We start from the raw sequence: 16,407 nt of genomic DNA on the forward strand, positions 1-16,407 counted from the left end.
GTGTCCGTATGGGCACGCGTGCGTGCGTGTCTGTGTGGGCATGCGTGCATGCGCCCGTGTCTGTGTGGGAATGCGTGCGTACGTGCGTGTCCGTATGGGCACGCGTGCGTGCGTGTCTGTGTGGGCATGCGTGCATGCGCCCGTGTCTGTGTGGGAATGCGTGCGTACGTGCGTGTCCGTATGGGCACGCGTGCGTGCGTGTCTGTGTGGGCATGCGTGCATGCGCCCGTGTCTGTGTGGGAATGCGTGCGTACGTGCGTGTCCGTATGGGCACGCGTGCGTGCGTGTCTGTGTGGGCATACGTGCGTGCGCCCATGTCTGTGTGGGAATGCGTGCGTACGTGCGTGTCCGTATGGGCACGCGTGCGTGCGTGTCTGTGTGGGCATGCGTGCGTGCGTCCGTGTCTGTGTAGGCATGCGTGCGTGCGTCCGTGTTCGTATGGGCATGCGTGCGTCGCCCGTGTTTGTGTGGGCATGCGTACGTGTCTGTATATGTGAGTCCATGCGTATCCCTTTATGCACGTGGGCGCGCGCGCATGTTCGTCCGTGCGTGCGTTCGAGCTATTAGAAGTGGTTTTGCATTCGCTAGATTTTTCAAAAGTTTTTAGAAGTTTACGCGCGCGCTTCTTCACGTGAGCTATTGTACTATATGTTGCCGTAGCACAAAAGGAGATGACCTGTTGCCCGGGCCGTGAACGGCAAAACCGTGCACTGGCGCACTACCATACGGCGAGCACACGCAATAAAAATTCAATTCGAGATACGGCCCGTCACTGTTTGACATACCTGGATCGCAGGCTGCACGCACAAAGGTCGAAGTATCGATAGATCGAATGGTTAAGGTCATCCGTGCCTTATTAATGTATGTCTAGGCCATTATTTCCGCACATTTCCTCAAGTGCGAGATCAAAGGGCGGTGTTGCATGCACCGATTAGCTAGTCTGGGCGTAGACTACGACGTTATCGATAAACGTTCATTCATCTTGTGGTGCTCACAGTCGTTCCCTTGCTTTCCACGCGGCTACGAAGTTCTGCCGGACACACTACAACCTATACCGTAATTACGCCTTTGTCTTCGAGATTCACGGACACCTAGGGAGACTACGAAGTGAGGCACTTTCCTTTGTCTTTCAACAGCGAATTCTAGTCTAGGTAATCATCATTTTTCTTGCATTTTGTTCGCGTGCTTTCACAATTAGACATCGAGTTCAGAGATTAACCGGTTCAATAAATAAACGCTGGGTCTACTGAAATCAAAAGGCTTTAATACCTAGTTGAGCTCAAAAGGCCTATATCTCTATTGTTATTCTTATGTAACATCTGTTTTACACGTGTGACATGGCTAGCTAGACAGAGCGTCATTGCTACATTGATGTATTAGAGAGAATGGTAAACGTGGGTAGTTTACAGATTAGAGGGTCACTGTGAAATTGGGGTAGGACGTAGTCTGTGAGAACGGGTACATGTGCGGGCAGTATGTTTGTAGGAGTTTGGGGGAAATAGAGAGGACAGAGATGTAGGAGGGGATTCGAGTTCTGGGCGCGGAGGTGAGCTCACGCGCGTATGCGCGTGTGCGCGTTCTTTGTCTGATGATGTGGCTACACAGTGTATGAGTATTAAAGGTTGTACAGTTTACCACATGCACGTTCTGGATCTTCTTCATCATTTCTACATGAACTCGCATTCTTGTTTACATTTTGGTTGCTCCTGACAGTCCAAAACCTGGGTATCCGTTTGCGGACACAACGCAAGTTACTTCATATCGATCTACGGGCCAGCAACGAAACAGAGAAAGAATGACGGAGAGCGAGAGAGGGAGAGAAGGACGGAAAGAGCGGGTTCTGATAATGAGATGGGAGCCATGCAGACTGCGCTAGCGCCGACGACGATGACGATGGCGACGAGGATGGACTGGAGATCGTGGAGATCGCGAAGGACCTTATACTACAAACGATTCACGAGCCACGGAGCCACGGAAGAAAACTGGAGAAGGAAGAAGAAGATTGGAGCGAGATAAAAGGAGAGCGGACGAGAGAGCAAGAGAGACAGAAGAAGAGAGAGAAGGAGAGAAGAAGCTGGAAGAAAGAAAAGGAAGAAGATATATAATGCCGTGGTAAGTGTTGCAATTTTCCTAGTATACATTTCGCTGTGCTCACGCTGTTTACTGTCGCCTGACTGCTGAGTATACTGACGATATTGCCTGTGCGGACGGTTTGTGCCACAATAGAGCGTTATAGGGTGCATACGGTATAAAGTCGCGTATACACGGTCCGAGAGAAGGACTACGGGGATTTTTGTCACAGCATATATACGCTGGGAATCCTCCACATAACGTGTCAGGGAGCACGGAATATAGATACGCTAGATGTGTAAGCACCCTAAGATACTGTACTGTACTGTAAGTGTAAGATAAGAAGGCACAGTAGATAACCGTATGATATAATATAGTTACGCACAGGTGTATAGTTGGATGCTATAGAGGGCTGGCGACGCGGTAATGGCAAGCACAGATGATGTTATTTTGGGAAAAGTGTGACGCTCAGTAGGCCTACGGCAGAGTATATTTAGTTCGGAACATGGCATATATAATGCTACTTGCGGAGCGGAACAATATTTATAATAATGAAGACCGATATAGTTGTTTCACAAAGCTTTAGCCTGACAATTGTTACTGTATGTGTGTATGTATGTTGTATGTATGATATGTATGTATGATAATTTATGTAGTATTATGTATGGTATTGTTGATGTATGTATGTATGTATGTCTGTATGTATGTATGTATTTATGGTATGTGATTATGTAGGTATGTATGTATGTAATGTATGTATGGTATGTTGGTATTGATGTTGTAGGTATTATGATGTTGTATGTATTATTATGTATGGTTATGTATGTTATGTTAGTAGTATGTATGTATGTATGTATGTATGTATGTATGTATGATATGTATGTATGTATGTATGTATGTATGTATGTATGGTTGCTATGTCTGGTTGGTATGTATGTATGTATGGTATGTTGTATGTATGTATGGTATGTATTTATGTATGTATGGGGTTGTATGATATTATGTACTGTTATGTATGTATGTAGTATGTATGCTTGTATGTAATGTGTGTACTGTGTGATGTGTGTATGTGTGTATGTGGACGTGTTATGTGTGATTGTGTATGTGTGTAGTGTGTGTGTGTGTGTGTGTGTGTGTGTGTGTGTGTGTGTGTGTGTGTGGTGTGTTGTGGTGTGTGTGTGTGTGTGTGTGTGTGTGTGTGTGTGTGTGTGTGTGTATGATGTGTATGTAGTATGTATGTATGTAATGTATGTAGTATGTATGTATGATATGTATGTTGTATGTAGTGTATGTATTAGTATGTAATGTTGTATGTATGCTCATGTATGTATAGTATGTATGGTATGTATGTATGATGTATGTATGTATGTATGTAATGTATGTATGTATGTATTGTAGTAATGTATGTATTGTATTATGTTGATGTAGTAATTATGTTGTATGTAGTATGTTATGTGATGTATGTCTGTATGTATGTCATGTAGTGTATGTATGTATGTAGTTGTGTATGTATGTATGTAGTATGTATGCTATGTAATGTATGTATGTAGGGTATGGATGTATGTATGTATGGTAGTATGTATGTATTTGTATTATGTATGTATGTATGTATGTATGTATGTATGTATGTAGTATGTATGTAGTTATGGTAGTTGATGTATGTATGTATTATGGTTATGTATGCTATGGATGTATGTCGTATGTAGTGTATGTAATTTGTATGTATGTAAGTATGGTATGTATGTATGGTATCTATTTGTATGTTGTATGGTATTATGTATGTTGATTGTATGTATGTAGTAGTATGATGTATGTATGTATGTATGTTATGTAAGTATGTATGTATGTATGTATGTAGTGATGTATGTATGTATGTATGTATGTATGTATAGTATGTATGGTAGGTAGTATGTATTATGTATGTATGTTGGATGTATGTATGTATTATGTTTAATGTAATGTATGATATGATATGATGTATGTATGTATGTATTATTATGTATGTATGTATTTGTATGTGTATGTATGTAGATGTATGTATGTATGTATGTAGATGTATTGATGGTATGTATGTATGAGTAGTGGTATTGTATGTATGTATGATTGTATGTATGTAGGTTTAATGGTTTGTTTATGTACCGTATTTGTTCATGATATAGCGTGTGACCGTTTTTTTTTTTGTGTGAAAATTTTTTCATGAACACTTTGTTTCAAGAAATTGTTGATAGTATATTACTTGAATTGTGCTAACAGTGGCTGGTACGTTTTCCACTATATTGTCAGAACGCGCTATAACAAGTTTTCAATTAGAGTTTGATTATAAGGCCAAAACCATGTTATCGAACATATGAAATCATTTTTTGGCGTATTTTGGTTGGCGTATGATGTAAGATGTATGATGTGTGGAAAGATGACAAGTACACATCAGTCTGTGTTTATTAATGCTTCGCATGGGAACGAATGCTATAGTCATACGGGGTCGGTTGGTCTACGGGTCGTGTCCACGGGTCGTGGTCCTGACGGGTCGTTGGTCTACGGTTAGTAGTAAGAGGGGTAGGAGTGAAAGTGTTTTTTTTTAGAAAGTCGGCATTGGTTTAATTTTTAATTTTTATTGTTTTATTTAATTTTTTAATTATTTAAAAATTTTTAATTGTTTTTTTACATTTTTCTTTTAAATGTTTCTTTAAAATTTTTTTTTTTTACTATTTTATTTGTATGTGGTTCACTATTGATTGAGTTGCACAGACAGGAGTGAAGAGTGAGGAAGACATAATTCGTTAAACATTTAGTGTCATTCCCCCTCGAGACTTATCAAAAATTTCAATTACCCACGACTAAATTCGCTTATGTTTATTTGTCTATTTCAATTCCCTCAAAATACATTGTATTCAGCTTGGGTGAACCCTACCACATTAAGAAATAAGTTTAAAGACTGTGGTACAAGATGTGGTACACTACAAGACTGTGGTAGCAAGACTGTGGAAAGCCTGAGTACACTACACAGGCAAGTGCCAGCGGCTGTGTAAATACACTGTGTATATGTTTTTACAGTATAATATTTTTATTGTTAGTATTCATTTATTATAAGTTATGTGCCTCAGCGATTATTTGTATCGTGCCCGTAGGACTTGGTCGTGGGTTATTTAAAATTTTAAAAAATTAATGCAGAAATAAAATTAAATATTTTTTTTAATTGAAATTGATTAAAAACAAAATTAAATTTAGAAATTAAATTATGAAAAAAAATTTAATTTAATTAAGAAATTAAATTGAACCAACATATAAGAAAAAATTACGTGTGCTGCGTGCAACGCGTAGGACAACGGCCTTAGGACCAAGACGACTAGGACGCAGCGCCGTAGAGCAAACGACCGTAGGACCAACGACCGTAGGACTGAAGACGTAATCGTTGGCATGGGCCCCTGTGGTGGACTGGGATCTGAGAAATATAATCCAGATATAAGTGGTTTCGGTAATGCGTGTCTGTATAGGCATACGCAGTACGTTACAGCCATAAAAATACGCAAGAGTGAGAGTAATTGGAGCGATATCAGATGTCATTGCAAAGTGTGTTGAGTTTCTGACTTATTGTGATAGAATTTATCGTTACTTGTTTCTATGCTTCATATGTGTTTTCGTATTGTAAATTGATTGTGTTATGTTTGTGGTATTGATTGTGGGGTGTTTAATCGGACAGAAGACGTTCCTCATTGGGTTGAGTTGGAAGATACTAGGGTAGTATTTTTTGGAATTGAGTTAGAGTTCAGGTTCAAGTATAGAGCAGCGAGGACGCTGAGTCGATGACTACCCTAAGTCATCGTTTTTGGGAAAAGGCGAGAAATGTAACATTCGTTTTTACACGTGTACATGGTAGCTAGACAGAGCGATCATTGCTACATTTGATGTATTGAAGAGAATGGTAAACGTGGGTAGGTTACGATTAGTAGGGTACTGTGAAATTGGGGAAGAGCGTAGTTGTGAGAACGGGTAATGTGCGGAGCTAGTACTGTTTGTTAGGAGTTTGGGGAAATAGAGCACGACAGAGATGTAGGAGGGGATATCGGTTCTGGGCGCGGAGGTGATCTCTGCGCGTATGCGCGTGTGCGCGTTTTGGAGTCTTTGTGGATCGTGGCTAGCAGTGTACATTAATAAAGTTTATTCGGGTTACTACAAAGTTTTGACTTATTCATCATTCCTGTTTCACTTAGAATAGTAAATAAATTAGAATAGTTAGAAAACCTCATACATTTGAACCTACCCACCGACTGACTCTAACCAGAATACCAGTAAATCCTATATTTTTTGTACTAATGAACAAGCCGTCTTTCGCAGTATTGCGATTGTGCGACAATATAACATTTTTCCTTCTCTCTGTGAATTTCGTTTCATATTGGTTTTTTATTTCGTTTTTATCAGCGACGAATGCGGTGATGTTGCGGATAAGTAGAGAGTTGACGCGAGGCTTGGGCGTGGTTTGGTCGGTGCTCTTTATCGCACAGAGCTCACATGATGTGTTCACTGGTCGTCGGCGTCTTCTTCGTTATCTTTCTAGAGAATTTAAGCAGAGCAGTTCGTCACGGCCTGGATTAGTTAATATAACAGCGGTGCAGTGCAACGCGTGGTGTCAAATAAATGCTGTCAGGTGGATATACGGTCTGGACACGAGTGTCTCGCGTCAGTTCCTGGTGGATGTGTCGGTTATTAAGACTCATCAGTCATCTATGTTATGGACGAATTATGCAATATATAGCTATTTACTAATGATTTTAACTGCATCTAGAATATGCCACCACAATACAGTTTATATAGTGGCATCTCGCTGTATATCTAATGTGTTTTATTATGCACACTTGCCTACTGGTATAACCCCATAACCATACACACATTTTATCTTACCTGTTTATGCTACGTTTAATACTGTTAGTTTACATGAGGACGTTTAATGGGGTTACCCGTCCCCATATAACCTCACATGTAGCCCATTTTGTGAGTTTGCCGGCTAGGCCTTCGTAGCACTGAGAGACTGGACACTTTTATTGTGTTCACAAATAAATATTTCACGCACATGATAGTACTCTAATAGTATAATCTAGGCATCGCAATCAAACGCAATAGGCCGAAGTGCATTCCATGCAGCTTTCAACGTTAGAATCACCTAGCACACCGTATTGATATTGTGGCCTAAAAAGCAATAGAAGCGATGGAGTAGAAAAACAAGAGAGAAATAGAAAGAAAGATTGAAATAGTCAGTCACCTGTTTCATCCCCCACCCACCTCCACACCACACAGTTTCCAGCTATAGCGTTTCTTCATGATTGTGAGTAACTTTATTCGAGGACCGAAGATAAATCTCGGCGTCACCAATACAAGACAGATGCCTGCCAAGTACTCGCACAATCAAGACGCAAAAATACGGGTGGGCTGAGTATGGAGAAAATCAGTCCTCTAATCAAATCAGTGAACTGACTCGTGTTGCCAGGATGATATCCAAATCTATACGTCGCAACGAGTCAATATTCGCCCAGCACAGATTATCAGACTACAGGCGTAGCCAGCGGGGGGTTCGGGGGGTGAATCGAACCCCGCGAGACCCTCCTCCCCGCAAGCAAAAATTGGGTTTTTTTTTTTTTTAAATTTGCAAAGAATTTTTCACTTCGGTCGCTTATTTTAGTGTAATAATTGCAAAATCTCGCATCGGTGCGGGGAGGTGAAAGTGCAACACCCCCTCCCACACCTCCCCGCGCTCGGTCGTCTTGGCTCTCCGTCCTGTCGCTTCGCGCCGCGAGCAGGGCGTAGCAGGAGGGTCCAGGGTCGGTCCACCTCCTTGCTCGCGCGTAAACGCTCGAAGGGGGTGTAATTAGAAAAAATTTAAGACCCCCTTCGCGTTGCTCGCAAACTTATGGTTACGGTTAGACCATCTGGTACAAATCCTGTACACGCCCTGCCGAGGCAAATTGCAACATTGAAACGAACCCCCACCCAATAGAAAGCCTGGCTATGAGGCCCTAGCTAACGTAAGAGCGCTCGGGAGCACAGACGTCGCCAAGGCTAGCTGAATATCTCTCAGTCGCTGCGTCTTGTTTTATTAATTAGATTAATTAAGTGGAATAACTTAATTAATTAAATTAACTAATTAATTGGATCGGATCATAGTGCGAGCGTGCAGGTCGGGGGAGGACTAGGTGCCCCTTAGCCTGTGGTTGGTGTTTGTAAGTCTACAGCCAGCGCACCTGACGGAAGTGAACTGAAACGTGCATGTTCACAAACCACAACAACACTCAACACACGCCGGTGAAAACATAATCCGCCAAGCCCCTGGCGGAGGTAATAAAGATGATGAAATCCACGCCCGCCTGGGATGGAAACGCGAGTGCACTGTAATGGCGTTTAATTGCTCATTCAGGACCTCTGTCAAGTATTCTTACTAATCGCTTTGGATGCCGGACTGTCATGATTGTCGGTTCTCTGATCGCCAGTACCGGACTCATAGCCAGTAGCTTTGCCACGTCTATATTCTATCTCTACTTCAGCTTTGGAATGGTATTAGGTGAGAGGAAACACGTGAGTTTATTAAAAGTGTTTGCATAGTGAGCCAATGTGGGAAAAGGCAAGAGAGATTCTGGGAGATGAGAGAGGGGGACGGCGAGAGAGAAAGAGAGAGAGAGAGAGAGAGAGAGAGAGAGAGAGAGAGAGAGAGAGAGAGAGAGAAAGTGAGAGACAGTGACATATATAGAGAGAGGCGGGGTAGGGAAAAGAGAAAGAGATACTTTGGTTACATATTGCTCCTGTTTTTTTTTGACAGGTACAGGACTGGGAATTGCCTTCATTCCTTGTATTGTAGCCGTCTCAGAGTACTTTGATACAAAGCGAGCACTCGCCATGGGCCTCGCTGTGTCCGGTATGGGCTTCGGCATCCTCATCTATCCGATTCTCATCCAGCATCTGCTGCAGGTGTTTACCTGGCGTCAGGTGATGTTCATCACGGGTGCCCTTATACTTAACGTGATCCCGTGCGCCGCCGTCATACATCCACTCGTGTTACACGATGACGATGCCAGCGACAACCACAAGAAACTGCCGTCAGTATCCGTATTCGAGAAAAAGTTTATAAGAATCTGCGCAAATAACTTGCTTATTGCATTCGGGCTGTCGGTCGTCTACGTGCACATGCCTGCCTATGCTAGGAGCCATGGCACCAATCAGGAGGTCGCCGTTATGCTCATATCCGTGAACGGCGTAGCGAACTTTTTCGGTAGAATTGCGTACGGATTCATGGCGCAATACTTGCGATGGACTCCTGAACAATTTTATAACGCGTCGTTCATGACGGCTGGAATACTCACGCTGCTGCTTCCGATGTGTACTCAACTGTACTTCATGTTGCTGTACTGCGCATTAATTGGGTTTCTGAGCGCCAGTTGGGGAGCTTTGCTACCAGCAATCCTAGTTGATGCCATTGGAAAATTCAGGATGGCCAGCGGATATGGATTCGTGATGGTGTATGAGGCAGTCGGTATAATGCTTGGAGGCCCCGTAGCAGGTACTAGAGTGCATGTTGTAAGAACTATATAATATATCCTAAATATAACATAACATCAGGAGTGAATAATAGAAGTTATCTCTATTATTCACTCCTGATAACATGTCCATTCGTTATTATACGACGCTAGGCTGTCAAAATGGCACAACAGCGGAAAAGACAGTTCTATTATAAATAATAAATGCTGTTTCCGGAATCAGTTATAAAAAGTATATTATGTATTGTGCCCAGAGTGGCACCTAGAAGTAATTTTTTTTAAATTGATATGGCGTCAATGCAGTATTAATCCCGTAGTGTGGAAAAGGAGTAAATAGTGGAAAAGAGAAGGAGAGCGGGACAGAGAGGAAATAGATAGATAGAGAGAGAGGGAGAGAGAGAGAGAGAGAGAGAGAGAGAGAGAGAGAGAGAGAGAGAGAGGAGATAGATAGATAGAGAGATAGAGAGAGAGGGAGAGGGCGAGAGAGAGAGAGAGAGAGAGAGAGAGAGAGAGAGAAAGAGAAGAGAGGCAGAGAGGCAAAGACGAGGGACACAAAGAGAGAGAGAGAGAGAGAGAGAAAGAGAGGCGTATATATAGAAGAGAGAAGAGGTAGAGAGGAAAGAAGAGAGAGGAGAGGGGGAGGAGAGGTCAGAGGAGAGACAATGAGAGAGAGAAGGGGAATGGAGCAAAAAATAGAGAAAATGGATCAGATGCGTATAAGTGTCTTTATCGATCATTGAGACAAATAGTATAACTAGATATTTTTGTGACAGGATGGATATACGATTATACTGGAGCCTACGCTATCTCCTTCTACTTCGCTGGACTGACCTTCACTGTTGGCGTCCTAGTAATGTGGATTCCAGGATTTAGTGGCAGATGTAACCCAAGGAAAAACAAAGTCTATCTCAGCGACATATCCATTTCAGCCTATAATGAGCACTACCTAAAGAAGATAGGCAATGAAGACCAGAAACCAGGTAATATCAAATTACCAATGATAACAAACGTATAAATTGAATAGAATGTTACACAACGTTACAAAATATTATTGGAAGATATATCCTTTTAGATAATTTGCATTTTATAATATAAACCATATTACCAGCTTACGTCTGTCTACTAAACACTGTAAATACAAGAATATATGTATTTAGAATTAATGGTCACCCTAGTTATATATTTTTATAATATATATATATATATATATATATATATATATATATATATATAGGTGTGTTAAAAAGTGAATCGAACTGCTCGCTACCCTGGGGTCGTCTGGCTAGGGATAGCCTCACGTTGATTCCATGCTGGCAGGGTTATTGTGATAGTCTTCTATCCATCCCGGTATTTCGACCCGTAGGTTGAGTCCGTATGGTTGGATGGTGTTTAGATTGTGGATCCAATAGGCTTCTCTTTTCTTTCTGATGCGGATCGTGTGTGGATGTTCGGGGGGGTCCGAGAATATTTTTTCAATGCCCCGGCACTGAAAATCCGCTGCGGTGTGGTTGTCGCGTGTAAAATGAGCACTGACGGGTCTGCTCATGTCTCGTTTGGTAATGTCACGGAGGTGTTCAACGCTCTCTTCCAAACGAGATTTGTGAGTCTCGTACCTTTGAAGCTTATCCTTCAGGTTGCGCAGTGTGCGGAACACAGGCTCAGCTTCTTTGGGTACTCGTAACCCTGGTGCGTTTTTGTTGATATTGATCTGGATTGGAGATGTTGCAGCGTCTATCATTATAGGGGTGTCAGTTGGGTGGACCCCTATAACTTTGCGCGGCTGCATGACTGGCGAGTCTTCTGTAGTTCTTCTTCTCTTCTTGTCGTGTTGCTGCGAAGAAGCAGGGATATTACACGCGACCTCCTCTTTGTTTCGGGGGGAGGATAAGTCTAAATCCATGAGTGTGGCGATAAGGGTGCTGCTGTACCCGGATCCATAGGATGCTGGGCCGTCCTGGTCTGGCGAATTTAAGGACATATGTGTAGAAGAGGCCTGGACAGCCTCTACGAGGCACAGCTCGACTGAGCTACCCCACGGGGATTTAGCTTGATGGTTTGTTGTTGCCATTATAAATGTATATAAAAAAAAGTTTCGTTTAAGAAATTGCTACACGAAACTTTTTTTATATACATTTATAATGGCAACAACAAACCATCAAGCTAAATCCCCGTGGGGTAGCTCAGTCGAGCTGTGCCTCGTAGAGGCTGTCCAGGCCTCTTCTACACATATGTCCATATATATTATGTGTACTACCAGGTGACTACATACAGTGTCAGTAGTGAATACTAGTAGTAGGGCCGCCGCTCGCGGAGGCAAAAGGGGCAGTTTTTCCTAGACCAACGATAATATCAGGAGTGAATAATAGAGACTAGAGATTATTAATTAGAATCTCTATTATTCACTCCTGATAATATCAAGAGCGTATAAAGAAGGAAAGCGTACAACGGTGAAATGCTGAAACCATGTTGCAGTATTAGTCGAATTAAGAAACTTTTCCCGTTTTCTTTTGACGATTCTTTGCGGTATTATTGATCAGCTGTCCTACCTTGCTAATATAAAACAAACCGCTTGTCCCTACGATGCCCCTACGCTGAGATAATGAGCGGTGACAATCTGGTATTTTTGCCGAAAACGTTGTACGCTGATAATATCAAGAGTAGATAATAGAGACATCGTTATTATCTACTCTTGATAATATCATTCCATCGACAAACTGCTCATGTTCAAACACACGTTGCTTTGGCCCCGGGAAAAAATGAGTTCACTATATACACAGTTATAGATAGTTATCATGATGGTAGTGGTAGCACGCTGATGGTACGAGACAGAGACATGGACCATTTCAAAAATGAAACGATAGTAAATAAGACGTGGAGTGTTTTCTGTATTGTGTGTGTGTATCTTTCTGTAAGATTGTGCGTATAAGTGGTGTGTATAAGCACGGGCACTTGGAACGTTTCAATGATGGTAAATAAATACTACCAAAATCTTAATGTTTCTCTACTCTCTTTCGCCCATTATTACCGATAATTTCTTGTAAATGCCATTCAAATGCTCCTCTACAACACACAAGTATACACAGCACGAACGCCGCTGTGCCCAAACAGCAAAAATACGTAGTTAGTTTGTAGCCTAAAAATCCAATAAAGTGTCACTGTCAGTCTAACCATCTAACCGACCACACCACCACCACCACCACCGACACCACCACAACCACCTGTGTCTCATCTGGATGCTGGTAGGGAGGGGAGATTTCTTACATGGCTACCTGTAGCAGGACATCTTTGCAGTCACGGCATGCCCGTATAATTAATTAGACGCGTAACACACGCACACGCACGCACGCACGCACGCACGCGACGCAACGGCGGACGACGACACACACACGCACACACACACACAACAACACACACACACACAACTCACACACACACACGTATAAGCAAAATACTTTCAGTACTCTTTGGTATAAAATGAAAGTGTCAATGACACTGTAGCTCACCACAAAAAAAGGACACAAATGAGTGAGTAAAGAAGAAGTCAGTTAATTGAGCAACCATCGACGTACATTATTAGAAACGATTGCCATCTGTATATCGACATAATAATATTATATAACCAAAACGAATCACAATTTGTGACCGTAGATGGCGCTATACCCGCTTTGTAGCGATGGCGTTTGAAATAAATAGGTTATGCTGCGTTCCGACATGTTTTGTAAATCTTTACTCTAATATAGACGTTTTATCGCAGGGTGGAGAGGCAATACCAATTTTTGCATTAAAGATATTGTCAATGAAATCTTGTAAAACGAACCAGACGAGTGTGACCACACAGACTGTTTGTGTCTATATAATATGCTATAATAATTGCCAAACCTACCTAATTTGCATAATTTTTTTTAAATATCAAAACCCCTAGCCCTTATTCATTCAGCATACCAAAAATGAGCAAAATCCGTTGAACCTGAACTGACTAATGCAATTCCCATTTTTTCCAAAAAATTGCCGTGGCTGCTGAAATTACGTCGACTGGCTAGACCGAATAATTCTGTCCGCATATAACCTTTTTTATATTTTGGTGAGGTTTATATTGGGCCAATATATATATTGGCCAATATAACCCTCACCAAAATTAAAAGGTTAATATGGGACAGAATTTTCGGTCTAGTCGACTGGCGTGCTTCAAAATAGGACGTTTTAATATGGGAGCATAGCAGTAACAACTATACCCAATTTCAAACATGTGGGCCAAACGGTTCCTGAGTTATCGTTGACTGAAGCGAAATGTTGATAGGGGACGGACGGACGACGGAACGTACGACGGACGACGACCCATGGCCAATAGCTCAGCTTGACGATGTCAAGGTGCAGCTAAAAATTACTATAAAACTCTATAAAAGACAGATGAATGAAATTACTAATATTTGCGTGATGACACTGAATTTTAATTGCCAATAGCATAACTACACGAATGTTGGAACTAGAGCCGCTATTCAATGCATTTGTATTATATTGGATTTTTATTATAATATCAAAAGTAAGTAGGCCCCCTACGCACGCACACAGACACGCATATATATCATATGTATACACATACACATAAATACTTTCAGTAGGGGCCTACTCATTGGTAGAAAAAATGATGAGTACCGTATTTGGCAAATACTCATGGAAAACTACCCGGTACTCATACATTTGAAAATTGATGAGTAAATACTCCTCCAATCCAAAAATTATCTGAAGCACTGGAGTACCGCTACATAAATTGAACAACTTCAACAAGGGCAGCATCGCCTCAACTAAAACAATTTAGTTAATCATTGCTTGGGGCCGTAAATATTCGCGCATGCCCTGAGCAGCTGGGACGCGGTCATCTCCTGGGCAGCATATTTCGTCTAGAATTGATTCAAAGATTCAAGATTCAAAGATGTTTATTTGTGCATAAGTCGTGTATATACAGTTTACAGCGGCAAATAGGAAATAATTATACAAGTCATAGTTAATATCTAGCTTACAAAGGAAGCACAGGAGTGGCGAAAGAACCAGCAGGTCATCAAAGTCTGCACCCCTCAAAAGAAAATGTAATACTAATAGTAGGCAGATGGGTCATTATTATAATATACTTGGTTGCTACAGTGGATGGTAAGCATCAGAAACCGCAAAAGCATGACAGAAAGATGAGCAAAATAATCAAAACATATGAACAAAAAACTAAACAAAAATGAACAAACGGAATGAGCAGAACAAAACAGGTAGAGCTCTAATTTACATCTGTACAAAATAATGTATGGGCAATAGGCGTAATAAACAGCAGTTTATATATATTATATATATATATATATATATATATAATATATATATATATATATATATGTATATATATATATACACACACACACACACGTTTACCTATATAAATAGGCGCAATAGATATAATAGTTATACTATACATAGATATACATAGATTATTACGAGAGTACACACAGATTTGATGAAGCCTGCCCTGGAGATTCTTCGTTCGGTTGCGCTGGTCACGCACGGTCTGCTCTTCACCCACCACTGTAAATCTACAAGCTGTGACTCGCTTCGCAGGAGTGGTATCAGTTTGTAGAATGTTAGTTTTTAATAGGTGTTAATACGGGTGTGCCATCCTGAAATAAAAGTGTCAATGGCACTGTAGCTCACCTTGGGTGTGATAGAAGAGGGAGGTGGGATATATAAAGCAAGAGTATATATGGGAGATCTCCCATACATACTCTTGATAATGATATATGCATAAGTTTCTGAAAGTCTGAAACCTTGACGAGAGATGGCGCTACGCCTAAGTGATCGCCAGTTTGGTTTTCAAATATCGCGCAAATAAAAACAATAAAATATTCCAGTCAAATTACTGTAACGAAGAATTTAAAACACAATATTACACGCATATAGGTATGATTGTAGAGTTGTTGACCAGTTAGACGAAATAAACGTAATAGGACGTTGTCATCTCTCCCATAGGAGTAACTACTGTTTTGGTGCTAGCTAATTTACACATTCACCTACCAAAATTTAACAAAATCGAATGAATTTAGATGGACATTTTGATTTTTGCCAAAAAGTGGGCGTGGCTCGAAAGTAGGTCAACTGGCGTGCTCCAAAATAGGAAGTTAAAATCTCTCTCATAGGAGTAACAACTTTATTAAATTTGAAACATGTGGGTCAAACGGTTCTTGAGTTATCGTTGACCGTAGACAGACACTGAAATGCATAGTGAAATTGCCAAAATCTACCTAATTTGCATAATAAATGAAAAAAATCTAAACCTGTGTGATATGTTTTGGGGCCAGTCCTTATTTATTCACATACTAGCAATGAGCAAAATCCGTTAAACCTGAATTGACTTATGGCCATTTCCATTTTTTGCCAAAAAGTGGACGTGGCTCGAATGTAGGTCGACTGGCGTGCTCCAAAATAGAACGTTGAAACCTCTCCCCTAGGAGTAACAACTATATGCAATTTGAAACATATGTGGGTCAAACAGTTCTTGAGTTATCATTGACCGTAGCCAAATGTTGACGGACGTACGACGGACGACACCCCATGGCAATAGCTCATCTTGACGATGTCAAGGTGAGCTAAAAATTTAATGATTATAAATGGATTCTATGCAAATCTATACAGACCACTCTAGAAATGTCTAAGACGTTCAGTAGGGGTAAATTTTGGTGCTGAATGTCATGGGCACATTGGATTTGACCTCCGAGGTCATCTAAGACAAAAAATGGAAAAAATATACTGGCCCTTGCACATGCATGGGCGTAAATCCCGAAGGGGA

At 41.3% G+C, this 16,407-nt stretch overlaps 1 protein-coding gene across 1 annotated transcript in view; it reads left to right on the plus strand.

The window, feature by feature from the left end:
* Positions 1-10,915, plus strand: part of LOC106809723 (monocarboxylate transporter 14-like) — a 13,250-nt gene extending 2,335 nt beyond the window's left edge. The window contains exons 3-5 of the mRNA XM_014812909.1: positions 8,873-9,610; positions 10,361-10,567; positions 10,905-10,915. Of these exons, the coding sequence (XP_014668395.1) occupies positions 8,873-9,610; positions 10,361-10,567; positions 10,905-10,915 (956 nt within the window). The remainder of the gene's footprint in view (positions 1-8,872; positions 9,611-10,360; positions 10,568-10,904) is intronic.
* Positions 10,916-16,407: the final 5,492 nt, after the last annotated feature.

The sequence above is a fragment of the Priapulus caudatus genome, unplaced genomic scaffold (assembly GCF_000485595.1).
Source record: "Priapulus caudatus unplaced genomic scaffold, Priapulus_caudatus-5.0.1 Scaffold380, whole genome shotgun sequence".
In the NCBI taxonomy this organism is placed as follows: Eukaryota; Metazoa; Priapulida; class Priapulimorpha; order Priapulimorphida; family Priapulidae; genus Priapulus; species Priapulus caudatus.